Raw genomic sequence first — 26853 nt, forward strand, 5'->3', positions numbered from 1 at the left:
GATATTTCAATCTTACATATAATTTCTGCGTGCAACCTAATGCCAACGAATTACTTCCGTGATAAGAAGTCTAGTGACAAGTCTAAAACCTACACATTCATCAAATATTAATTTTAAGCTGTATTGTCATCAATAAAGTGCATAATCTTAGCCTCTGTCTTTAATAAAATTCAAATGTTCTGCCCACCAGGCTGTGGAAGATCTACCTTTACTCCCTTCACCACCCCTAAAAATATAATCCTCCATAAATTTAGTCCCTGCAAGTCCTCCTTGGTCCTGCAATGGTGATGCATGGAAAATGCATAGTAGTTGGGATTCCCCTGAGCTAATCTGACTCTGAGTAAGGGGAAACAAATTACAGGGTGAATATTAGACTGTAGGTGACGGGCCAGAGTATGGGTTAATGGATGTAGTAATTTGGATCATTTAGTGCTTGCTATGCAAATAACTCAAGATATTTTGGAAGCTTGCCAGTTTTGTAGTTGGACCTTGATATACAGTGCAATGTAGTTTTGCTGTGTGAATCTTTTCTGGATGGGTCCGAAAAAGTCTACCTTTTTCATGTGTGATGTCTCTCACCCATGTTCCATTTATGTGACCTTTTTTTTTCTTCTTCCTCCTCCTTCCTCCTTCTTGGCGCCTAGGGATCCAGGTATACAGTATTCAGAAGTGGGGACTAGGGGCAAACTTGCCTCGTACCCCTGGCGATTCGAAGTTGTCTTGCTATGTCTATTGACACCTACACTGGCCTATGGTGACCCATAATATCCTCCCTGTAAATATTTCCCTAAAATCCATCAAATCCGGAGTCGCTCTAATAAAGTAACAATCCACCCTCCCAAAGGCTCTTTTGGCATCGAGAGGCATTAATACCAGTTGTTTGTTTCTTGGCTTCATCAATCCGAGGAACTTTTATTTGGTGGTATTGTTGGGTTGTGCCCCCTTTTTAAATCCCGCCTGATCTGGATGGATAAGTTTGCTGATTATATTTTCTATTGGGTTGCAAATTTCCCAGTGAACAACTTATAAATATTCAGGAAGTAAACCTATGTTCTGTGGGGACTGGAGACTTATCCTTAACAAGCGCCTAGAAGAAAAGCCGCAATTAGCTTTGATATTGAAATCCCGGGACTGAGTTGGTAAGCTATAGATCCTGATTGCCATGGAGAAACTAACATAGGGCTCCCTGATATGGGCTACAAGTTTGACAGAGTAACAAAACCTGGTGAATTACATAGCGGACAAGGGAGCTGGTGTGGGTTGTCATAAGTCCTATGAACTTTCCAAATAATGACTTAATGTCTCCCTCTTATTTTAGAAGCGAAATACGATGTAACGTAACCGCACTGATTTCTGTTGCATTGGATGTTCACTTTGTCTGAGCAACCATTAAGCTGAGGGGATCTGGGAGGGGGGGGGGGGATTTCTTATTGAAAAAAACAAAATATTTTGCTTGCCTGTTAATCCATTGTATGTGTGCATATTATTCCAAACCGGCGGCTCTTTTGATTGTGTTGCTTTGTGGTAACTCAAAGTATCTTTAAGGGGAAAAAATCGCCTTGCCTCATGCCCATTAAAGTTAGGTGACTCTTGAAAGTGTTCTAGAAATAGGGTCACGGTTCTAAAACATTTGGGAAGCACTGTTGTAGATTGCAAGAACCTTTGGTTAGACTTCTTTCAAACGATTGCTAAAAGACTTGTACCTCTCTGCCACCTTGAGTGGTAAGTTCTTCCTGATTGGTATTGCAACCCTTATTACACCAGCAATTAAAATTGCCCTGAACGGATGCACGTTCACTGAAGCTACAATTTGCACTCTGTGAGAACTAAGAGTTTCCTTAGAGATGCCACATCGAAGCTGATGACTCCTCCAAACAGGGGTGTCCTCTTGGAAGTGATCTCGGGATAGTCAGGAACACAATGACCGGTCACTGCAGCAAATGAGACCACTGGACCAGTGTCCAAGGAGTTGGTGGAGTTGTTGAAAGGTCAGATCGACAGGTGGTTGGCATTTACCCCCCGAAACAAGAAGTTACCTATTTAATTCTGCAGACCTAAACTAGGTTTGATTATTTTGGGGACTCTGCATATTCTTTTCAGGGCAGAGATCAGTGTTTCTGCTTGGTTATATCACTGACTTTTTTTCCACTGACAACATTTTACCCAATAAAACGATCACGGCACAAGCATTGCTACACTATGGGACAAACTCGAGGTTGTGATGAGGTAAGTGATTATAACTATTCTGCCAAAATCTAAGAAGGAGAAAGCAAAGGTAGAACGGGAGAATCTGGTGATGGTTTAGAAGCAATTCATAAAAGCCCAGCACGTTTCTAAATCCGCTTTTGTTTTTTAGATTGTAGTAGATCTGTTCATGTATCCGTGCATATTCATCTTTTTCCATATCTAGCACTTTTAGCTTCAAAGTCCGTGAACGATTGGCATAAACTTCGAGCAAAGAGTCCTGGAGATTTGTAAGCAAAGAGATGGGAATGTGAGAGTGGATAAAGATATTGCTGAAGTATTTGGGTAATTCTATAGGGAGCTCCTACACAACTGAAAATACTCTTTATTGGTGTTAGATCAGACAACAGAACAGTTTGGAGAGGTAAGGGTACAGTGCGTTATATTTGTGTTCAGGAATTTAGAGTTAACATACCCCTAAATATGTATGGGAACTCAGAGTAGTGGAATCCAGGGAAAAGTATTGAAATATGCATAATCATGAGGTAGAACATGTAATCTTTGGGCAATGCTACAGGTGGAATTAGCCCACGCTGAGACAGACGTCTCTTATTCAGACCTATAAATCAATATCATATTAGCAGAATGATAAACTATAGAATTGCATAAAGGAGTTGTCTATCACAAAGTGTGGGGGTTTGTTAAAGTTGGGGTAAGTTTCTTATTTTTTTTTTAACCTCTTTCATGAATACCTCACTGGCCTTAGTATGTAGGTGGGCACATTTGTACAATCAAAGAAAATAAGTTGAACCATGAAATACAGAATCCGTTTTGGTGCAGTTCCTTTTCACATTTCATTTTTTGGCTGCAGGTCAGACAGACATTGTATAAGGTGATGGCTCTTTCAACTGATAGTGATGAGGCTGGCTTTAATTGGGAGTAACAAAACAACAAAATAGGGAGTATAGAGGTAATGGATAGAATCCGCCTCCAGTACAACGTTTATAAACACAGATTCTATCCTTAGATATTTTTTAAATACTCTTGTTATGTGCACAAAGGTGGGGATTGTTACTCCGGGAGATGTCTAGGAGGAACACTATGTGTTTTTAAAATACCCCTCACACACTGAGTCCCATAGTGTCATGCTTCATCGTGGGGGTCTTCCCGTCCCTCTGCGGGGCGGGGCGTGCTGCGACCCACGACTACGTGGGTGCACTATATTTTGTGATAGACTACGTGTGGTGTGGGTAATGGGAGTGGTAGGGAGTGTGGTGACTAGAAATATAAACTTTAAAAATGTCCTGGCCAGTAGAAAAATATCTTTTATTCGCTTCTCCAGCTGAAAATATTAAAAAGGGGTTAGGTCGGGTGTCTTTAATATGCCCTCCCTGGTCGACATGGTTCGTAAGCAGTCCCCCTGCTATACTGATCAGGACCATAAGTGATCCCTACTACACTCATAAAAATCTAAATATATGTAATATGCCTATTTTCCTAAAAACAGATTGCAACAATAGGCTAATCTGTTTTGAAAAAGGGGGGAATTCACCCTTTACAAAAAATTGGCCATTTGGCCATCTGAAATGTAAAAGCAGAAAACATTTTTTATTGCTTATGTTTGTCAACACATCACCATTAACGTGGAACATTAGTTTCACAGACACATGAACAGTGATATATGTTTTGGTTATATATTTATGTGATATGTTTTTCTGTGATATATTTCTAGCGAAATTTCTACTCAGAAAGAAGTTCTCTTTAAGCAAGGTGCTGCTCCAATATGGCGTTTCCTTGCTTTTACTCCTATGTTAAATGCACATCTCTTATATAGTGAATAAGAAAAATACAAACGCAAAAACTTGCATTCTGTTGAAATGTGGCGTTGGAAGGCAATGACCCACACCCACTCACTTGTATCAAAACACACGTCAGACTGCATAGAAGGTTAGAAACATTGTATATATATCTCAGCGTAAAGTTACGTCTATTGTAAAGCATTTTGTTTTACAGAAAGTGTATATATATAATGTGATACATACATAGTTCCTCAATTAAACAGGCCCCATGAGCTCGCCACGGAGGGGAGGTTGTCTTCAATAGTAAACACTGTGGGGGGGGGGGGGGGAGAACCAGAGAACAAAAAAGTTCTTTTTTGAAAACACACTAACATCGCTATTGAAATACTGTTGTAAAACCGGTCTGGGACTCTAGAAGGTTGGTTATCGGTGAGACTAAAATGTAGGCGTTCTGAATATCTGACCTGTATCAGAAAAGAATAGCTGGATGTGGATAGTAGCTGCTTAAGTACATAGGTATTACTGGGAAAATATAGGTCGAGGACCTTTTGAGATCGATTATCGTTAGTGCCAGAATGCGGGCGTACTCTGGTTACCGCCTTGGTCTATGAATAGCCGATTGTTAAAGACCCTGGCTTGGGTCTATTACTCACATGACCTGAGATACGTCCTCTCCTTCCCACTGGCCTCCGTGCTGCTCCGGTGGTTGGGGAGAGTGTGGTAGCTGGGCTTATTTATGTGCCCGATGATTGGATAACGAGTGTGCAGATACGCAACAGCTGCTCTGTTGGGGCCGGCAAGAATTCAAAAGTTCTTGCCGCTTCCTTCCTGTGTAGCACGAAAGAAAGAAAAGCTAGAGCGCTAACAAAAATGGCCGACACTTTTCCTGCCGGTGTCTACAGTCGGATACTCACTTCCTGTTGCATATTTCGGCTAAACAGATGACGGAAAATAGCTAGAGAAAAACGTGGGTAGTGTTATTTAGAGAAAAACGTCATTTGCAATTCATTAGAAGGGGCTAGCCACTATCAAATGCGGGGTTCCCAATTTAGAGTTTGAGCAAAGCAATATAATAAGTCAGTTAATTGACTGTAAATTCGGGGGGGGGGGGGGTGTTTGTGTCCAAAGTTCTCTATTCTGTTACATGAAAAAAAAAACTTCTCTCTTACTCCCCCAGATACACATGGTGTGTGCGGGGTTTGCAGATGGCACGATGTTAGATGTTGGTATTTGACAGGTGCCTTGGATTTATAACTGCTGGGGGTGCTACATATTTTCACTGTGATGTTCAGAGTTAATGGGACGCCATGATTAAAGTTGGCCCCATGGTATTTCATCCTTTAGCCCATTCCTATTCGTTTTGAGACGAAAAACCCATCTCTGTTCCTTTTCAAATAAATATCTCTCGTTTGTACCTGTTCAATCCCAGTCCAAGAGATATCATCCACATTGTGTCCTTTCTCTAGAAAATGGGATGCCATTTTTGTGGTTGATTTCTTGCACTTTATGTTGCTCATGTATTCCCCAATTCTTGTTTTGACAGGTCTTGTTGTCATGCCAACATATTCCAAATGGCATGGGCGGTTATTAGGTATACCACGTTGGCGCTGTTGCATGTGGTGAATTTCCTCTGTGGTGCTATTTTGGAATGTGATGTCTTTGCTTTTCTTCGTGAGGTGGCACACCTTACATTTTCCACAAGGCCGGTGACCTTGTATGTTGGCCAGAGTGGACGTTGGGTCCTGTGTTGTCACTTTTTCTGGTCTTGTATGGACAATAGTGTCCCGTATGTTCCCTCTTCTGTGCGAAAACATAGGTTTAGGGATGTTTAGACCAGCGCTGTTTAGAATCCTCCAATGTGTGTTGACAATTTTAGTAACCTGGTTTGAATTGGTATTGTAGGTTGTGATACAGAAAGGTCTACTATTTTCAGTTCTCACAATAGGAACTTCAAGGAGGCTTTCTCTGCAATTGTTGCGTACCCTTTTGTACGCTTTACTGATTATTTTTTGCAGATATTTTCATGTTTCTAGTTTCTTTTTTAGTTCTTCCGATTGAATTTTGAAGTTTGAGATTTCAGTACAGTTTCGTCTTAAACGTAGAAATTGCCTGTAGGGGAGGTTGTCCCTCAGATGTCGTGGATGGAAACTTTGGTACATTAGTAGGCAATTCTTGGATGTTGTCTTGAAATGAGTGGTCGTCATTAGTCTCCCTTCTTTGGGAAAAATGTTCAGATCTAAAAAGACCAGTTGTTCATTTGAGATGGTGCTGGTAAAGTTCAAGAAATCATCTTGGTAATTCAACCAGGTGATAAAGCGGTTAGCAGTTGTTTCATCACCATCCAAGATGTTCAGAATATCGTCTATGTACCTCTTCCAGGTTTTGATGTGCTTGTGGTAAGGGTTTTTGGGATGCAGTATTTTCGTTGTTTCTAGGTGGTACACCTAGAGACCAGCTATGTGTGGTATATAAATAAATAATACCGGATCTAGGTTTTACTGGACATAGCAATAACAGATAGCTCAATAAATAAGAGTCAAGATTCGAGGTAGTAGGAGTTTGCAGGTTTTAATACAGCATAAAGGACAGGAACAGGACAACCTGCACGGGAACGGGATGGCAGCGCTGCCGGGGGCAGGATCAGAATCGGCGTAACATTTAATAACATTGCACAAATATATATACTAAAACAGTTACATTACAATGAATTACAGTAGGCGGAGCAGTGGGTGTGGTCAATAGCAGTCGCGAAAGATAAGGGTGAAAATGGGTGTAACAGGGGCGTATACATAGACATGTGATGTAAACGTAACAGAATATGTCATAAATGGGGCGGAAACATGGAGGGGGCTACCTAAGGAGCCGGGACCTCTAACCTAGTGGTGCGCGCAAACTGACAATGACGTGTTACTAGGAGAAGCTGGGGGCTATGAACTCTGTGCTAGGAGCAGAGACTGAAGTCTGGAGAGTCAGGGCGACATGTACCTAAACAGTATCTAGTATCTGATGTTTAGAGAACATGTTGATAGAATCCAAAAGTTATCGGGGTAAAGGCTAACAGACTCTAAGAATGGTGCATGCATTATTCTACATGTAGTGCGTGTTGAGGAATATTAAATGACCATTAAATGCAGTATTTTCTCTTACATGGAGACGTAAAGGCTAGACAATGACGGAAACTATTGATGCGATTCAGTAGCTTAGGAATGCAGAGAAGGAGGGCTGGACTGATAACTAGAATCATAACATACTCTTGGCAGACTCAGAGGCAGAGCCAGGCCGAGCCGGGCACTGCGAGGCAGGAAGTAAGTGAAGGGTCGAGGATTACAGGTGGGGGCTGTATCGCTCCTCAGCGAGGACTCAGAAGACAGGAGCTGAATCTGGTGTCCGGGCCCTTTTGAGGCCTAGAAACGGGGACTTTACAATGAAATAACGTGCACACTGAGAAACGTGGCAACGTGACTTTACATAGGCCTGATACTCGTAGCTTTCACGAGAACTGGAAACTGGCATACTAGTGATGGACACAACTGTAATTGCGTCTTTAATCAAACATGGGGATACATATGCATATTTAATCATGCACACATAACATAAGATGGAGGACACGTAGGGACACAGAACATGGCAAAATTTACTTTTCCACATTCCCTCCTTGTCACTACGTTTCCATCAGGAAACATCAATATTCATGATACCATCTATCATTTCATACAGTATCATTTGCTCGTCTCGAATTTTCTTGGAACGGGATTTAGGACGAGACTTGGGACTAGGAATACAAGATGTAGCACAAATGCCGCAAATCGCAGGGCCACATTGTAAACAGAGGCAGCAACTGAATATGATCGCTACTGCAATACCCAGAAATGACAATACTTTCCATCCCCAGGCGGAAATCATATTCCAGAACCAACCGGACCATGTCCAGGTGCCTGGATCTTGGTGTAACATATGGGCAATTTTATGGAGTCTGGTAATAGCTGAATAAACAGACGGTGCGTTATTAGGAATGAAAATGCAGCACCTAGATCCGATGACTCTACATGCCCCGCCCCTATCGGCCAGTATGACGTCAAGGACGAGACGATTCTGGAGCACGACAATTCTCATAAAGGATTGTTCTTCGGTTAAGTTACCTAGAGCAGAAGTAGTCTCGATCACTACTGCTTCAAGTGTTCTGGTTAATCTACGTATCAGTTTACTATTTACAACAGTACCTAAGTAGGGGAAGACACCTTTATTGATATCTATGTATTGTTCTAGAGCAGTTTCAGTATAATCGACAATCGGGAGATTTCTCTTGTGTCTAGTATGTACTAGGTGGGAATTCCTATGATAGTCAGGTGGGGCTAGGAAAACTGGTGGCAGTAGGAAGGCAATGTAACATGTTCCCTCCCAATCGAGGGGCAGACGAACATATGCGGTCTGACCACAAACAAAATAAGAATGACGTGAAGCTTTGAAAATAGATTTCCTACTGTCACTATACTTGACAATAGTAGTACAATCACTATGGCCTACATGTACGGAACCATTATTTCGGACACATAATTCACCTTTGACTGGTAGTACTGAAATAGCAGGTAAGTCTGGAGTAGAATCAGACTGAACATTCAGGACCATGAAATTCGAAGAATAATTACCCAAATTATAAACTTCATTTTCTAGATCTAACCCTGTTCTGTGGGGAAGACCTTGCTTGTCTGGGAAACATGTACTGTTCAGAAAAGACATATCTGTTGAGGATGACGTTAACGTGGACCATGCTCCACACGAACCGTTATGTGAGAATGGATAAGGAAAGAGTGGCAGAACTCCCTTCGGTGTCTGGAAAGGGGGGAGTCGACCACACACCCAACAATTAGTGGCATTGCTGGTCTGGTGTGAATAATGTAACATGCGGATAAAGGAGTTATTACGCATAGCAAGACGATAAGAAAGTTCATGAGGAGGCAGATCACTAAACGTGTGCTCTACTGTAACATTAACAGACTTATTTACATGAGAAACTGAAAAACACAAATAAAATGCATAACTGGTGCAGGAAATCATAATGCTGAAATATAGCAGAAAACATAAAATAATAGTGCAACTTCTAGAGTTCTCACTAACTCTCTCTCAATGGGGGTCTATTATATACATGTCAGAAACCGGTCTAACCGTTTCACCTAGGGGAGGACTTAGACAATCAAACTGGCTGACTTATTTTACTAGACCTTAGTTTAAGCTTATACTCCTGCTGCGGAGTTTTCTCTAACAGGGAAGGGTTCGTAGCAATGTCTTTTGCGGGACAGTCCTTAAGAATAGTACTTTGGCAGTCTTTAAGATCTTCGGAAATGTTCTTTGAAACAGGTTTCAGTCCAAAAAATCTTTTCACATGTGACAGGTGGACCCAGCCCTTCCTGCCTTCCAGCTTGACGGCAGTACGGGTGGCCAGGAGGACCTGTCGGGGTTCCTTCCAGCGAGGCTCCAGCGGACTTGAACGATCAAAATTCCGGACAAGAACCATGGATCCGGGAACGATTTCATGCGGTGCCACCTCGGTATTGTCTGGAAATGCGGCAGCAACCTGTGAACGACAAGAGTTGAGGGCAGACATCAAGGAAGCTAGGTAATCTGTCAGCATATTACTTGAAACATCGGTAATACTTCGAGGTCTAGGTGTACCCCACATGTTAGGGGGGCGGCCGAATACGACCTCGTACGGGGACAGACCTGATCTGGAATGTGCGACCATGCGCATATAAAACAAGGCAACTGGCAGAGCTACCAGCCAGTCCACACCTTTCTCTTTACATACTTTTGCAATTCAGATTTTCAGGGTCTGATTATGTCTCTCTACGAGACCGGCTGCTTCTGGATGGCGTACACAATGGAACTTCCACTGGTACCCTAACAACAGGGAAATATGTTTCATAAGCTCGGATGAGAATGGCTGGCCGTTGTCAGAATATACGACCCTAGGGAGTCCGTAGCGGGGGAAGAATTCACGAACCAACTGCTTGGCAGTGGTCGCGGCTGTGTAATCTGGGACTGGATATGCTTCTGTCCACCTGGACAAAGCGCATACAACTACGAGGACATACTTGAAACCTCGACATCGCTCCATCTGAATATAATCCATCTGGAGGACTTCAAAAGGGTGGTCAGGGGGCTGGAATCCACCTTGTTCCACCGGAACACTTTTACCTGGATTAAACTGACAACATATCATACAGGTACGGACTTTCTGCTTGGCTGCAGCTCGTAAATGCTTGTTGAACCAAATGTTCTGGATACTATCTAACATAGCTTTTTCTCCTAAATGTGCTGGACTATGTGCGGTATTGATAATGACTTGAACCATAGAGTCGGGGAGAAACCATGTGGCTTTACCCTTCGTTACCCATCCCTGATCTGTCTGGACCCCTCCTTGTTCGGACCATTTCTTGATTTCCTCGGGAGTAGCATGTAACTGGATATCTATGACATCTTGAGTAGGGTCCTTAACTGTCATACAGGTAGTCGGATCTGGAGTGTATGTCGGTGTCTTATTAACTGGAATGTCTGGCGTCTGTGCTGTAAGCTTGGCTGTGCGATCTGCTAGATCATTACCTTGAGAAATAGTGTCAGTAACTTTCGTATGTGCTTTGCATTTCATGATAGCAATAGATGTCGGTAAGTGTATGGCATCTAACAGAGCTTGAATAAGGAGACCATGCTGAATCTTGAGTCCATGAGAAGTCATGAAACCTCTCTCCTGCCAGAGCACTCCGAAGTCGTGTACGACTCCAAATGCGTAACGTGAATCTGTGTAAACATTAACTTTCAGGTTCCTGGCACGTATGCAGGCTTGTGTCAGAGCAACTAGCTCTGCTGCTTGAGCAGACAGGGTGTCAATACGGTGTGTTTCAATAACTTCAGTGTCAGTAGTCACTGCATACGCGGCTACTAGTTCTCCTGTACTTGTTCTCATACATGAACCATCCACATAAAGTGTCAGGTCGGGATCTGGTAATGGAATATCTGTCAGATCTTGTCTTGGCTTAGTCATAATGTTAACTACTTCCACACAGTCATGTGTGGCAGGATTTGAAGTAACTGACGGTAACAGTGTAGCAGGATTTAAAACGTTGCAGCGTCGGATTTCTATGTGTGGCTGGAACAGTGTCAATTCATAACCTGTTAAACGTGCAATTGTCAAGTGCTGAGTCTGTGTTCGGTTTAAAAGAACTTCCACGGAGTGTGGGACTTGTACTGTCAAGGAATGTCCTAATACTATGGAATCACTTTGTCTGATAGCTAGTGCTGTGGCTGCAACTGACTTGAGGCACGCAGGCAGAGCCTGGGCTACAGGATCTAATGTGCTCGAAAAATAAGCACAGGGCTTGTATTGTCCGGCTTGATCTTGTGTGAGAACAGATAATGCTGTACCTTCACGTTCAGTGACAAAGTGTAAAAGGCTTACTGTAGTTCGGTGTAGCTAGAACTGGAGCTTGGCATAGAGCTTTCTTTAATTCATTAAAACTAAGTGTATGTTCAGATGTCCAAGGGAGGACAGTCGATACGGCTGCCTCCTGTGTCGTTAACTGTATCAGTGGTTTAGCTAGAAATGCATACTGAGGAATCCATTGTCTGCAGTAAGAAGTGAGGCCGATAAAAGCACGTACCTCCTTCTGGGTCTTGGGCTGAGGAAGACTCGCTATTAACTGGATACGGTCAGGTGTCAACTGCCTACCCCTCTTGGACAGTAAGTGGCCTAAATAGATCACTTGCTGGACACAGAATTGAAGCTTAGAAGGGGACACCTTGTGCCCCATCTCGGCAAGGAAATACAAGACTGTAAGAGATGCTCGCTCGCAAGCACGTTCAGAACGGGCTGTGATCAGTAGGTCATCGACATACTGGAGCAGGGCAGTGTCAGTTGGCATGTGAATGTTGTCTAGTTGTCTCTTAAGTGCTTGACTGTAAATACTAGGACTTTCTGTGAAACCTTGAGGAGCTCGTGTGAACATATAGCTCCTTCCATTTAAACAAAATCCGAAAAGGAACTGGCTGTCTGGATGAATGGGGACACTAAAAAATGCATTCTTGAGGTCTATGACTGAAAAAAATGAGGCTTCAGAATCAATGGCTGTCAATAGGGAAGAGATATCTGGGACAACTGGGTACTGGGGAATAATACATTTGTTAAGCTCTCGGAGGTCAATCACTAATCGATATACAGGGGGTGTATTTGGATCAGTACGTTTCATGACTGGAATGATCGGAGAATTACATACATTGGAGTCATTTTCTACAACTACTCCTTGAGCCATGAGCTCGTCAATAATTTTGGATAAGGCTGCTACAGCCTCAGGTGGCAATCTGTACTGTCTGATTCGTGGTAACACTACACCTGGCTTGAGAGTCACACGATGGGGTGTGATTTGCATGAAGCCAACATCAGTTGGACCTTGTGCCCATAGATGCTGCGGAACATTAGACAATCTCGGATCAAAATCTCGTAATACATAGTGACCCTTGAAGTCACGTAGGAACAATCGTATTCCCTCGGGGGAGCAGCAAATAACTGCACCTAATTCTTTCAGTGTCTTAATGCCTAACGGATTTTCTGGACATGACTTCGTAAGTAACAGATCAGTAGTGCGGGACAATGGACCTACTTCTAGAGTAACTGGCTTAGATATCTCGTTTACAATAGGCTTTCCTGAAAATCCAAGGGAAACATTTCTAGAGCCTGAGAGCGGAGCCCCTGGAACTTCGGCGTGACTGATGGTGGTCCTACTTGCCCCTGTATCAATCAAAAACTTTCTGTCTTTCCCTAATACTTGACTATGAACATAGGGACCCTCTTGATCTACAGGTATCTCGATGAGAGGCAAGCCTACCTCCCTCTCTAGGCTGTTTCATGAATATGGCTGATACTCTGGATACTCAGACTGCGCATACTGGTACATCTGCTGTGTAACATGCTGTGTTGCAGCAATAGGCTGCGGTGCTGGAACTGTCTGTTGTGCATTCTGTGGCTGAGAAGTCTGTGAAACTTGTTCTTGTCTAGGCGGACGTGGTCTTTCTTTAATCTTACCAGTAGCTATGTTGTGTTTCAGAACTGCACACTCGTTTATAAAATGACCTGGCTGTTTACAATAATTGCAGGTCCCTTTAACGGGAACTGCAGGATGACTGGCTTGATTCGTACCCCTCTTCTGACTGTCTTGAGGAACAGATTGTGCAACTAGTACTTTCATTTTCGTGTCTTTCATACGTTTCCTTTCATGATCTTGTTCTTCTCTGATTCTATTCTGGTGGTATTGAAGCATCTGTAACATCTGGGATGGGGTATTAGCTTGCCAGGTACTTTCGACCTTCAAAACTCGATTCTTAACTTGTGGACTTGAATTCTCGACTAATTTAGTAACAAAAAGATGAGGGTATGACTCGCTACTTGTCTTGAGGCCACTGTTGATACTAAAGCATTTCTCGAATCTAGAATAAAAATCACTAGTGTCTTCGTCTTGTTTCTGTTTACAGGCTGAGATTGCATCCCAGTCTTCCTTTTTAGTGGCTAATAACCTGGGCAAAACTTGTATTAACAGTTCTGGTAATTCTTTACATTTCTCTCCTAGACCGGTACCTGGTACTCGTATCTTATCTTCAGCTTCTAGAACTGCCCAATTGATCTTTTTCTCTCCCACCTCCCAATCTTTTTCCTTGAGTTTTTCATATACCCCTGCGGGCAACAGGACTTTTAACATTTTAATTATATCTGGATACGTGTATTCTCCCATACGGAGCATGTCTTTTAATTCTCGGTGGAACCCTGCTGGATCTTTGTCATGACAGGGAATTAATTTCTTCATCTCTAAGAGTTCCATCTTTGTAATCGGAGTGTAAACAAACACTCGTTGCATTTCACCATCTGTTGTCCTAACTGGGTGTACTTCTCGTAACGGATTCTGTCTGTCTATGTAAAACGGTTTACTTTCTGGAGGTGAGACATGAACAAAATGCGGGTTCAAAAACGTTCTATATTTGTGGCGCTGTTCTAGAATGACACTAATTAAATCGGTACCTAAACCTTTCCATCTATACTGGAGTAACTCGTTCAGGACATCGTGTAAAGGACCTGGATCAGAATGTTGACCCTCATACAGAGTAATGAGGTGCTGGATCATATACATACCCACCAGTCGTTGCTCGGCTGGGGGCAATTTCAGAAACATTTGTGCCACTATTTCGTCTGGAAAAGTGGTAGAATCAGTAATCCATCGGACTGCTGATCGGGCTAGTTCTTGTTCATGCATAGTACTTAACTCACTGTAACCGATTCGTGATTTCAGAATGTGATCGGTAGCTTGAAATACTTGTTCCAGAGAACCTTGTTCTGGTGCTGGATGATGTAAAACTGACTTGTGTTCTAGGCGCAAATGGCGATCTGGAAATCTAGATTTTCCTACATATGCTATTCTAGTGGGATTCTCGTCTACCTCTTCGGTAGAGTCATTTTCTTTCTCGCTTACTTGTGCTGCTTTACGTTGTTCGTGTAACTTTAGTATTTCCTTACGAATTTTCTTGTACATACTCTCTATACTACTTATAGTCTTGTGTTTACCCTCGGCTATATTATCACTCCACCTTGTCAGAATTTTCATTTCGGCCGGATCTTTAGTCGGGGAATCTTGTTCTCTTATTAGACAATTAATCAGAAACTTTATTATCATGAGTTGGATCTCAGCTTTCCTTTGAGACATGGCTTCGCCAATACTTTCTGGATCATCCCCTGTACGGATGAAACGATATATTCGGTCTAGATCTCCTTTCATATCTGGTAGGGTGTCTAAATACCCGGTCACCCGTCTTACACGGATGGAATATATTACTGTACTATCATCACCTGCAACTGGATCATAGCGGCATTCAGTGAGAGCTCGTCGGATGTCTGCAACGGACTTATATTTGGGCGTGCGCTGTAACGCACATTCATGTAACTCGGCCAACGTTCTACGTTGGTGTGGTGGCGGGGTACCAGGAGGACCTCCTCCTGCGGCCCCTAAACTGGAATCGTCGACTGATACTCTTCGTACTAGCGCGGCGGGAAATTGTAATGTAGGCTGGACCGGGGGTACCGTAGCGGGTACTCCGGTGACTGGAGGAGCAGGATTTACATTATTTACAGGAGCTGGCGGAACAGGATTTGCATATTCTGGGACTGTCGTCCAAATAGGACGAGATGAAAATATCAGCTGCGGTCGGTTTGTGACGTAGCTTAGTCGGAACTAGTGGTGGCGGAAAATTACTGGATGCCTCCGGGGTCGCTTTTGGCAAGAAGAGGATACATACCCTTAATAAGGGCATGCCTCTGTCTGTCTGACTGTTCTGTTTTAACTCGTTCACCTATCTCGATTAGTTCCCTTTCTTGGGCTCGTTCTAAGGATTCTCTACTTAGTTCTGACTTTCTGATTTCTTTTTCGGTTCTTTTATGAGATTCTTTGCGCCATAACTCGATGGCATCCTTCTGTGACTGTCTGGCTTTCTTTTTCCATAATGCTTCTTCTACTCTCATGATGCACTCGGCATCCCATGTGCCTGATACAGGCCATCTATACTTTTCCTCTAACTGTTTGGTATACTCTACCCATAAGTCTAGATATAATATGGCACTTATACCATGCTTCTGATACATAAAATGACCTGGACTGTCCCTAGGCGGGACAGGAACTGCTGCTTCTAGCAGACCTTTTCTGGTTTTTAGCTGACGTAATTTAGAGAATAAGGGCATAACTGAACTGTAATCTAGACACAATACAATACACAATGAACACGATAATTACTCCACATTCATACCACGACATTAAAATACGTGCAGAACATTTAAAATAACAGTTCGAACAGAATACTACCTGGAATACTGAAAACAGAATACATGAATTTTCTCGAGAACAGGACTGACTAGAACAGAAACTAGATGCACTGCTGAAACAGTACGAAACTTACCGGTCTCATAAAGAGACTCGTCAGGACCCGCATCCACCGAAGTGGACACTTCGTTTTGGGTCTGTGTACCACCAACCCACGGACCAGAGTCAATTAGATTGACCCTGTCTAGATACTACACCAGCAATGGTACTCACCGGGCAGCAAGAACGGAAGGCCTCGGACTGGACTGGACTGCTTCGACGCCGGACGGACGAACTTCCGACTTCTGTTACGGGTGGGCCTCCGGATACCTCGGACCTTGGACTCTCGGCTTGGGCTCTGGTCGGGACTCGCCGCGTTCCTCCACCGCCTCGTCTGGATGCTGGACCGCCACCTCCGTCTCCTCCGTGGGCCTGAGGGATACTTGAAGCAGAAATATCTGCACGTGCACGGTATGGTTCCGTCACGGCTGCAGAGGGTCAGGGGGCCGGCGTGGCTTCACCGGCGCGTGGGGAAAGGGCAAGTCCCTATTCGGGCGCCATTATGTGGTATATAAATAAATAATACCGGATCTAGGTTTTACTGGACATAGCAATAACAGATAGCTCAATAAATAAGAGTCAAGATTCGAGGTAGTAGGAGTTTGCAGGTTTTAATACAGCATAAAGGACAGGAACAGGACAACCTGCACGGGAACGGGATGGCAGCGCTGCCGGGGGCAGGATCAGAATCGGCGTAACATTTAATAACATTGCACAAATATATATACTAAAACAGTTACATTACAATGAATTACAGTAGGCGGAGCAGTGGGTGTGGTCAATAGCAGTCGCGAAAGATAAGGGTGAAAATGGGTGTAACAGGGGCGTATACATAGACATGTGATGTAAACGTAACAGAATATGTCATAAATGGGGCGGAAACATGGAGGGGGCTACCTAAGGAGCCGGGACCTCTAACCTAGTGGTGCGCGCAAACTGACAATGACGTGTTACTAGGAGAAGCTGGGGGCTATGAACTCTGTGCTAGGAGCAGAGACTGAAGTCTGGAGAGTCAGGGCGACATGTACCTAAACAGTATCTAGTATCTGATGTTTAGAGAACATGTTGATAGAATCCAAAAGTTATCAGGGTAAAGGCTAACAGACTCTAAGAATGGTGCATGCATTATTCTACATGTAGTGCGTGTTGAGGAATATTAAATGACCATTAAATGCAGTATTTTCTCTTACATGGAGACGTAAAGGCTAGACAATGACGGAAACTATTGATGCGATTCAGTAGCTTAGGAATGCAGAGAAGGAGGGCTGGACTGATAACTAGAATCATAACATACTCTTGGCAGACTCAGAGGCAGAGCCAGGCCGAGCCGGGCACTGCGAGGCAGGAAGTAAGTGAAGGGTCGAGGATTACAGGTGGGGGCTGTATCGCTCCTCAGCGAGGACTCAGAAGACAGGAGCTGAATCTGGTGTCCGGGCCCTTTTGAGGCCTAGAAACGGGGACTTTACAATGAAATAACGTGCACACTGAGAAACGTGGCAACGTGACTTTACATAGGCCTGATACTCGTAGCTTTCACGAGAACTGGAAACTGGCATACTAGTGATGGACACAACTGTAATTGCGTCTTTAATCAAACATGGGGATACATATGCATATTTAATCATGCACACATAACATAAGATGGAGGACACGTAGGGACACAGAACATGGCAAAATTTACTTTTCCACATATGCTGGGAGCAAAGGTGCTCCCCATGCTGGTCCCATGTTTTTGGAGGTACAAGGTGTTCTCGTACTAGGAAAAAATGTCTTTAAAGGATAAATGGCAGCATTCCATCACGATGTTCCTTGGTGTCTGATACTTCCAGACGGTGTCAAACAAAACTTCTTCAATGATATTTAATGTAGCATCGTGCGGGAGACTCGTGTAGAGGCTCTCCAAGTCGCAGCTGATTAGTAGTTTGTTGTCAAAAGTGAGGTTTTCAAGGAGGATCAAGACCTCTTTTGTATCTTTCAAGTATGTTGATGTACGTTGCACCATAGGTTTTAGATATGCATCCGCGAATCTAGAGACTGGCTCAAGGATCGATCCTATTGCTGACACGATAGGGCGGCTTGGAGGGTTGTCTAGGTTTTTGTGGATTTTAGGGATGGTGTATAAGTAAGGTGTCGCGGGATGCTCTTGGATGAGAAACTCTCCTTCCTTCTTGGTGATCCACCCGTGTGAGGTCGCTTCTTCCACCATGGTCATTATTTTGGTTCTGATTTGGTCTGTGGGGTCTTCAGAGAGAATTTCATAGTTTCTCTGATCTTAAAGTAATCGTCTGCATTCTTGGTAATATTTCAATGTTGTCTGTATTACTATGGCTCCCCCTTTATCTGCTGGTTTTATTACAAACTGAAACATATGTTTGTTGTCAAGGTCTTCTAGGTCTTTCAGTACTGCTTTTTCAAACGTAAGAAGTTCGATGGGGAGAGTGCAGTCCAAAGGTGTGAATTTGGATTTAGATTTCAGGCCAGTGTCTCCTTGTTGAGTTTCATCATTCTTTTTGTTTGAAAAAAAGACTTGGAGTTTCAGTCTTCTTATAAACTCCTGCATTTCTTTACATAGCAGGAATTTATCCATTTGATTGGTTGGCACATATCCTAATGCTTTTTCCAGAACAGTGATCTGGGCATTGTTGAGTCACATCTGTCAGGTTCACTACCAGGCTCATTTTCTGTTTGTTGTGGCTTTGGTCATGCTCCGGGTTGATACCCTGGCTTGTTCCTCTGCTCTCGTTGTCCAGTGAACGTTGTTCCCTCCGATTTCTGCCTCTGTTACTTACCTGGCCTTGCCCTAAAAAAATGGGTCTGATCATACTGAGGGAAAACTTGTGGTGAGTAAGCCCAAGGTGGAAAATGACCTTGTGGATGTTGGAAAGGGGGTGGGCCATAATTTTGCGGGGCGGTACATCGGTGGTCCCTGGAAATTACCCCATCCTCTAGGGCCGTGTTGATACGGCCGTCTGTAGTTGTTGCGTGTGTCCTGATACCTAGTGTTCCTGCTGCGACTAGAGCCCGAGCAGTTAGATCCCGTGTCTGATGAGTCATCGTCAGTTGTTTCATCACGGTTCGGCCTGTAGTCATCCTTGATACATGGGTAAACTCTCTCGTGACTGAAACGGCTAGTATCCTTTTTCAGCCTATTGTATTTGCTTTGTTTTAGTGTGGTTTCAAAATCATTGTGTTTTGTTGAGTTCTTCAAGATGTTTCTTCATACTACTTGGTGTTTCGTAGCTGCGAAGGCGTACCTCAATAGCCTGGATTTCGATCTCTAATTCCTATGCTAGTCTACTTGCAGTTTTTATGATCAGTACGATCCAGTCCCTCGTGCAGTGCCACGATATCTGTGACCAATCTTTTTTTAAACTTTTGTCGTGTTGGAAAATATAGGGTTCATTGCGGACTATCAGCCCTTGTGGTGCTGTATTTACCTTTAGGTATTAGGACATTAGTAGCCCATGTAAGGCGGTCTTTATCTGAGTACGTCTTAGTTCTTCCATCTCGTCCCAGTCATTGCTGCTGACTGAGGGCTCTGCTGTTTTAAGTCCTTCGAAGGTTCCCAGGGATGCCATAATTGTCAATTTTTTCTTCTGTGAAGGTCAAACCTGTGTTGTCTGCCATGGTGTGTGTAGTAATTACTAGTCTCTAAAAGGGGTGTGTGCTTTCTTTACAGAGGAGTTCCAAAGAGCAGGGAAAATAAACTCCCACAGCTGTACGCTGTCTATAATAATAAAACAACAAAATAGGGAGTATAGAGGTAATGGATAGAATCCGCCTCCAGTACAAAGTTTATAAACACAGATTCTATCCTTAGATATATATATATTTTTTTTTAAATACTCACGTTATGTGCACAAAGGTGGGGATTGTTACTCCGGGAGATGTCCAGGAGGAGCACTGTTTTTAGAATATTTTAATATTTCCAGCTGGAGAAGCGAATAAAATATACTTTTTCTACTAGCCAGGAAATGTTTAAAGTTTATTTTTCTAGTCACCACACTCCCTACCACTCCCATTACCCACACCACATATAGCCTATCACAAAATATAGTGCTCCCATGTAGTAGTCGGTCGCAGCGCGCCCCGCCGAGGGACGGGAAGACCCCCATGATGAAGCATGACACTATGGAACTCAGTGTGTGAGGGGTGTTTTAAAAACAGTGTTCCACCTGGACATCTCCCGGAGTAACAATCCCCACCTTTGTGCACATAACGTGAGTATTTAAAAAATATATAAAAATATCTAAGGATAGAATCTGTGTTTTTAATTGGGAGTACCCATAACAAAAGCACAAGAGGTATGAATCTTTTGCCTAATGGCATTGCTTATGAAGGGCTAATTTAGCCCTTCATAAGCAATGCCAGCCTAATTGGCAAAAGCCTGCTGAAAAAGTTAACACAGAATTTCTAAAGGCCGCCATGTCTCTCTTTTTTTTTTTTTTCAGAGTTTTATATAGCGCGAACTAGAACCGAACTGAATCAGTTATCAGAGCGCTTTACATAGCACCAGTTACGTTACATGAGGACACACTTTCATTTTAGGCACGGGGAGATTAAGTGATTTGCCCAGAATCACAGGGGGTTTTTTGGCGTCGTTACCGAGACTCTAACCCAGATCCCCAGGTCCGAGGTCGAGCGCCTTAGCCGTTAGGCCAACCCCTCTCCCCACTTCAGTGCCCGGGGCTACTCCCCGGCTCAGGAATGCAGGCAGTCCACTTCCACTGCTTGTGTAAGCTGTAGCACAACTTCCATCTTGTGCCTAGTCAATCCAGGGGGCAAACCTATGTGGATCCTACTGGCTTTAGCTTTCAAGCACTCCCACAAGGAGTCCTAACATTCAAAATGGAGGAATATCAGTGGAGAGATTTTTACACGAGTTGGCCTGTATGAATTGTTCTATCACTTTGAACAGGTAAAAAGGCCTGTCCAACCCTATAGATCAAAACATGTTATGCTGCCACCACCGCAACAACTGACACAGAAGGTAGTCGTGTTTCCACTAGAAAATTGGCACCCCTGCTGACCTCCGATCCAGGCCCTGGATCTTGTGGACCACTTCTCCAGAGACAACTACTCTCTTTTGACTCTGTGGCAGGGTTTCTGCTCATCACACCGACGGCCTGTAGGGCTGGTCGCCCCCTTTTCCCTTCGGACCTAGCCCTCCGTGCACGCAAAAGCTGCTTCAAAACAATATAGGTACCAATTTAATATGAAGTTGGGTTACTCCGAAGAGACATGCACATCAATTTATCATGCAGGGGACTTGCTACCATTTGTAATAAACCACTTAATGCTGTTGAGGATGCTTTTGGTTAATTTCTCTGGAAACTACCTCCGTACTATTGGCAGTACCGTCCCCTGTAAATAACTTAGTATTTATCTTTTAAATGTATTTTGTTCAAATTCTGGCAGTTAGGCGGTATGTAATCACCAGAACCCCATGATTTCTTATTCTCCTGGTCTTTTAGGTCTTGGGACTTCGGGCCCTTAACTTTATATCTTTTATTGGTACTGGTAACATGGCTATGTGAATCAGAATTTTAAAGAAAATGTGTACTTTAGGTGTGACTGTACCTGTTGAAGCCACAGAATAGTTGGCTTTGGTGGTGGTGACGTGTAAAAAAACAAAAAAACGGTCTATGTAATTTTATATATAGATCTTTGTGAATTGGATAGATGCTTGCTGTTGGACAGACTTCTACTCCCAAATTTTGGAGAAATGTTGCAGTGTGTAATGAGTGATGGGAGGGGAAGAGAAATAAACAAAATCACGGGAACTAGAGTTTGAGCTGGGATTACAGTGTCCAATGTTACCAGCAGGTAGCCTATTAAAGGTAAAAATTCCAGTGGGAAAGAATTGGTGGCCTATTTTTACCTATTTTGTTAAGTTGATCAAACTGTTTAAAAACAAAAAATGCCATGAGGACAGCCATGGAAATCGCTTTTTTTTTATTGGATACGTGCTAGAATTGCTCTAAAAGTATACACCGTATTTTAAAGGGAGACCTGGTCCTTTGTGAAAGGTGGTGGACAGGAAGGTGTGCACTTGAAAAGAAAAAAAATAATACAGCTTTAGAGTTAGACCGATAGTTACAGAATCCATCTGTCTGTAGACTCATACTTTCATTTTAAACGAAAATTCGTTTCGTGTTGAAGCTTACCGGAGTTCCCCCATTATAAACTTAAAATGCCAAATGAGATTGAATCGCGCTAAGCGAAGCCTGTGAGACTGCCTGCACATAAGAAATGCAGACTGCCTGTTTTTACACCGTCAAGTCTCGACGATTCCAAACCTCAAATTGTTTTGCCCTGGAATATACATCGAGGTGGAGATGTTTTGGAAACTAGCAGGGACACGTTTCTGCGTAGTCGGTACTGTTACGAACAGTTTTCAACCAGGAACTAATGTACTTTTATTTAAAATAAAAAAAGTGGCTGAAGTGTTCTCGGCTGCGACATTCATGTTTGTTTTATCACGCTAGGTGTTTTGTGAGGGTCGCCTACTCGCTCATCGTATTTTACTTTTTCTTAGATGGGTTTGAATCGTGTTTACCCGCTTTCGTGCTGAATGTTTTTCATAATAAACGCTAGTTCGGCCTAAATTTGTAGTTCAAATGTCTAACAGAAGATGCACATTTTGGAAGGTTGCAAGTGAAAACCAGTCTGCCTCAACAAAGATTGTACACTGGTAGTAGTCCTTTGAGGGTTGTGGCAATGTGTGAAAGTTGAGCATCAGCCAGAAGGTGAGGCAGGAACTGGAAGTCCATTAGCCACCACTTGTTGCCAGGCAGAGTCCTCCGCCCCCTCTCTCCAAGATGGCTGCGGACTCTATCCCGCCTCCTCGCTGGCTTCTGTTTGTGTGCATAAGTGCAGCTGGCACAAGGGGCCTTTGTGACGTAGTGAGCGGGGAGCGCGCGCCGATTGGCTACCGCTCGGCTGTGACGCCGCTGCCTGTGTTTACCAGCATCGGTTGTTGGGAGGGAGGCGGGGGACTCAGCGTGCGTTGCCTTATCAGAGAAGGGAAAGCCGAGGCAGGCGACGGAGGTATCCGCGGGCGGCAGAGAAAAAACTCCCTCCCCGGACCGGGAACTAACGTCCCCTCCGCCTCGCACGGGTCACTTCCTCCTCCTCTCTGCTGCCCTCGGCCTCTGTGCAAGGGTAAGACTGACCGCGAAGTCTAAGCGAGACGCGCAGGCCCCCGTGACAAGACAAAGGGAGGCTGCGGAAGGACACAAAGTCCCGAGGGGAAGTGCGCACTGACCGAAAGAAGACCGCGAAGTTTGTGGCTCTCACCTGGGCCTTACTGTGCAGCTGGTGGGCCGCGGACCACGAACGGTGCTACTCACCCCACCAGGGGAGGGCAGGACGTATATCTTTTGAATATAGAGATTATATAATTTTTTTTCTCCTCGCGGCCCGTGAGCCAATTTTAATTATCCCAACCCAAAATCATCCAAGATATTTGGAGCGACTGTGACCCGCCAGAAAGCCATGAAGACGGAAATCTCGACAGCTGTGGGCTTCATCACAAAGTTGCTAAAAACAACTGGCCTGCTCGCCGAGGACCAGATATCCCAGTTCAGTGACAGTCTTCAGGGCTCCCTCAGAGGTAAAACAGACGCCCCTTCAGCAATTGCGGCCGGGCTGCGCTCTGCGTCTTTGTCCCTCCTGGATGAGTGGGATGATTAAATCGAGACCGAGGCAGGGTGTTACTGTTTTCGTACAGCAAGTGTTTGGGCAGGGGTATAGTAGGTCACTTCTGGCAAACGCGTTGGTGGTGGTGGTGGTGGGGGGACAGGCAGGCATCTTTTAGATCTCGGTTATTTCAAGTCTGTGGAACATTCGGAATGATGAGATGGTTAAAGTAATTTAAAAGTGGGCGGCATCTCTAAGAGCGAAGTGAGAGGTGTGCAGCTAGTGGGTTTAACGGTGAGGGGGGGGGGGGGGGTCAGAATTGCACAGTGATGGAGACGTTTACGCGAAGGGGGAGGGGGCGCCCCCGGCTGCAGACATGATGCGCTTCAACTGAAATTGGTGCGGAAAAGCAATCTACGATGTCATTCTTTGGAATTACTGACGTGGAGAAACTAGTTACCACATGAAAGGTTGGCGAGTTGGTAATGATGGTACAGGTGGAGTAGACGTGCGGCGGCGACTCTTGAGTTGGAGTGTTGGCAGCGTTTGATTGTGGCTCAATTTCTCTCCTGAAGGGTAGCAGACTTGTGTCGGTGAAAAATGAAAATTCACCAGTAGGTAGGCCTTTGGTCTATGTGGCAGTCATGGCCATTGCTACTTAATGTGGTGGAGGAAGTGTGGTGGAGGAAGCAATAGTTTATTCAGGCAGAAAGTTGGCAGAATAGTGTACTGTAGAATTCTCAAAGGCAAGGTTCCTCGAGTTCGGAGGAGAGGGGGTGGGGGGTTTGATCCCTGACCGCGGGGCGCACTTTTTAACATTTTAATGTTTTGAAAAAGCATATTTTTAGGTTTTTGTTTTATGCATACTTTCACAAAGACCATACTCGTATCGGATGGAATCAGCGCAGTGTCTTATGTATACATTTGCAATGTTGGTATCTTGTTTGGGTATTATAACTTTTTTCTTTTGTTTTTCAGATCATTACCAGCATCATTGGTTCCCTCAAATGCCCTGCAAAGGCTCAGCATATCGGTGCATTCGGATTAACCATAAAATGGATCCCTTGATAGGCAAGGCAGCCGGCTTCATCGGACTGAGCCATCGACAGCTCTTCGCGCTCTTACCCAGCGAATTAACTCTTTGGGTCGATCCGTTTGAAGTGTCCTATCGAATAGGAGAAGACGGCTCCATTTGTGTGCTCTACGAGAGCTCTCCCCCAAGTGGTAAAATAACCATAGCATTGGAAAACAACCCAACCAGCTGTAAAGAGGAGCTGCGAATTGGCAGATCCAGCCCCTCCAAGAATTACATGATGACAGTGTCTAGCTAAAGCTCCACATTCATTTGTTGTACAATTATGTATGTATTGCCCCACTTTCATAAATGAAGTTAGATAATGTAATGAATTGTTGATCTTCACCCCATAGCCATTAAAGTTGTAGTAGTACTGCCAAGCTCTTCTTTGTTGTGGCCAAGGGCTCTTGTATAAAGCAGTTTCTTAGACTGCATGTAATTTTACCTGGATTGTATATTGTAAATGAGATGTCCAGTCAAGTGATTGTTTTACAGAGTTATATTTTGAAAGAATCCTTGACTCTTTGTAATAAAACAAATGAATCTAACTTCTTTTAAAACTATATTTGGGTCCTATTGATCATCAAGCCTGTGTTTGAGGGGTTTTACAAAAAAGACTACCAATAGTATGGCCGGATTGGGGCATTTTTTATGTGAACATAGACGGCTTTGGGTGGAGCGCACGGTGTCAACTCAGATGTTCATAATTTGCTACAAAATACTGCAGCAAGTCCTTCATTTTTGCAAGCGCTTCATCTTGTGCGTTAATTCATTTCTAGGAGGTGGTAATTTGTGTCAACGAGGATGCCCCGACTTTAGTGCTTCATAGTTGCGAGATGTTGCTTTTGATACATGCCGTCGCAGATGTTGTGCCGTAAATAGGTTGTTGCGCAGTAAAAAAAAATGGTCGCGATGTTACACCTTTCGTTAAAGAGGCCAATCTAACCTAGATTGCTGGTTCACTCTGGAAGGAATCATTCCCTTTCCTAATAATTATATCGGTCACAAACCGTGCTTTCGAGGGCCACAGTAGTAACCAGAAAACATGCTGTGTATTTTATCTACTACATGTTATAAGGCATTGGCACTAAACACAAGTATATCACGGTTTATACTTTGTAGGCAGATTGATTAGCCTTATGTTCGATTTGGTGATATTTTTCCCCAAATGGCAAATAGTTAAGGATGAGACCTCAAAATACTTCACCTAATCAGGATTTGTTTTAGTACCGTTTCCAGACCAGGATTTCTTATTGTTTCATGAGCTTGGCGCGCTTACTTCACCTCATCTAAAAGTAAACAAATGTGAACACGCTGTTTATGTTTTGAAAACCGTGCAAAAAACCTTACAAAGACATGGTTCCGTACACCTCCGAATAGAATGTGTTTCCAAGAAGTGTGTGTAATAGGAAATGTTTAAAATGTATCTTCTGTTCGTCGTTACTTCCGTTCTATTGCTTTGCAGTAATGCGAAGCATCTTCCGTGATACACGGTTCTCGTACAGCCAGTGCTGCTTTGGCTCAACCCACCAGCCCTGCTCTTGGGAGTACTTTCCGCCCCCTCCCAATGCTCTCTGCATGTGAGAGGTGACGTAATTGCCAATGTGTCATCAGAGGAAGAAAATACCAGAGGTTTCGTGCTGTCGTACACATTAAGCCAATGCTATAACTTAACGTACCCATGCAAACCAACGTAAGTATATTTTACCAGAGCCCAAGGGAGATTCTCTTGTGATAAATGCCGATTGATTACTGTTAGCTTACATTCGAAGTAAGTCTGCTCTTCAAAGCGAAACTGTGAAAACGTCCAGAGGCTATTTACAGTGCGAGCTGTGGGCTAGTATTAGCTGGGCACCAAAGGAAACCGTTGTGTGCATACTTTGGATTGCATCTGGTCTCCAGAACACTACAATCGGATGTCTTTCTAAATGTACCAACCCAAAATGCGCTCTGTAAAATGTTTAAATCGTTGGGTGGTTTATACCTAATATACATATTAAAAGATCAAACCAATGATGTCGCAGTACAGGCGTCGTGGTTCTTGGTTTTTGGGATGGGGAGTAGGCTATATAATTCCAGGATTTGTTTTTGTGCGGAAGAAAAAACTTTACACTACTGAAAAGGGTGTGTGAAATAGCTCTGCGGATTGGACGAAAACAACCATGTTGTCCGGCCCGTTTTACCTCGTGATTCGTCATTCATATGCTGCAAG

General features: G+C 43.7%; 1 protein-coding gene across 1 annotated transcript; it reads left to right on the plus strand.

The window, feature by feature from the left end:
- Positions 1-22873: 22873 nt before the first annotated feature.
- On the plus strand, positions 22874-25189 carry BTG1 (BTG anti-proliferation factor 1). The gene is made up of 2 exons (XM_078661381.1): positions 22874-23540; positions 24545-25189. The coding sequence occupies exons 1-2, from the start codon at positions 23423-23425 to the stop codon at positions 24895-24897; spliced, it is 471 nt and encodes a 156-aa protein (XP_078517507.1). The 5' UTR covers positions 22874-23422; the 3' UTR covers positions 24898-25189.
- Positions 25190-26853: the final 1664 nt, after the last annotated feature.

This window comes from Lissotriton helveticus, chromosome 9, assembly GCF_964261635.1.
Source record: "Lissotriton helveticus chromosome 9, aLisHel1.1, whole genome shotgun sequence".
Classification (NCBI taxonomy): Eukaryota; Metazoa; Chordata; class Amphibia; order Caudata; family Salamandridae; genus Lissotriton; species Lissotriton helveticus.

Bases quoted from the DNA above. Each gene is read 5' to 3' on its own strand.
- BTG1 (XM_078661381.1), top strand. From the start codon at position 23,423: ATGAAGACGGAAATCTCGACAGCTGTGGGCTTCATCACAAAGTTGCTA. The intron at 23,541-24,544 runs GTAAAACAGACG...TTTGTTTTTCAG, and splicing joins TCTTCAGGGCTCCCTCAGAG to ATCATTACCAGCATCATTGG.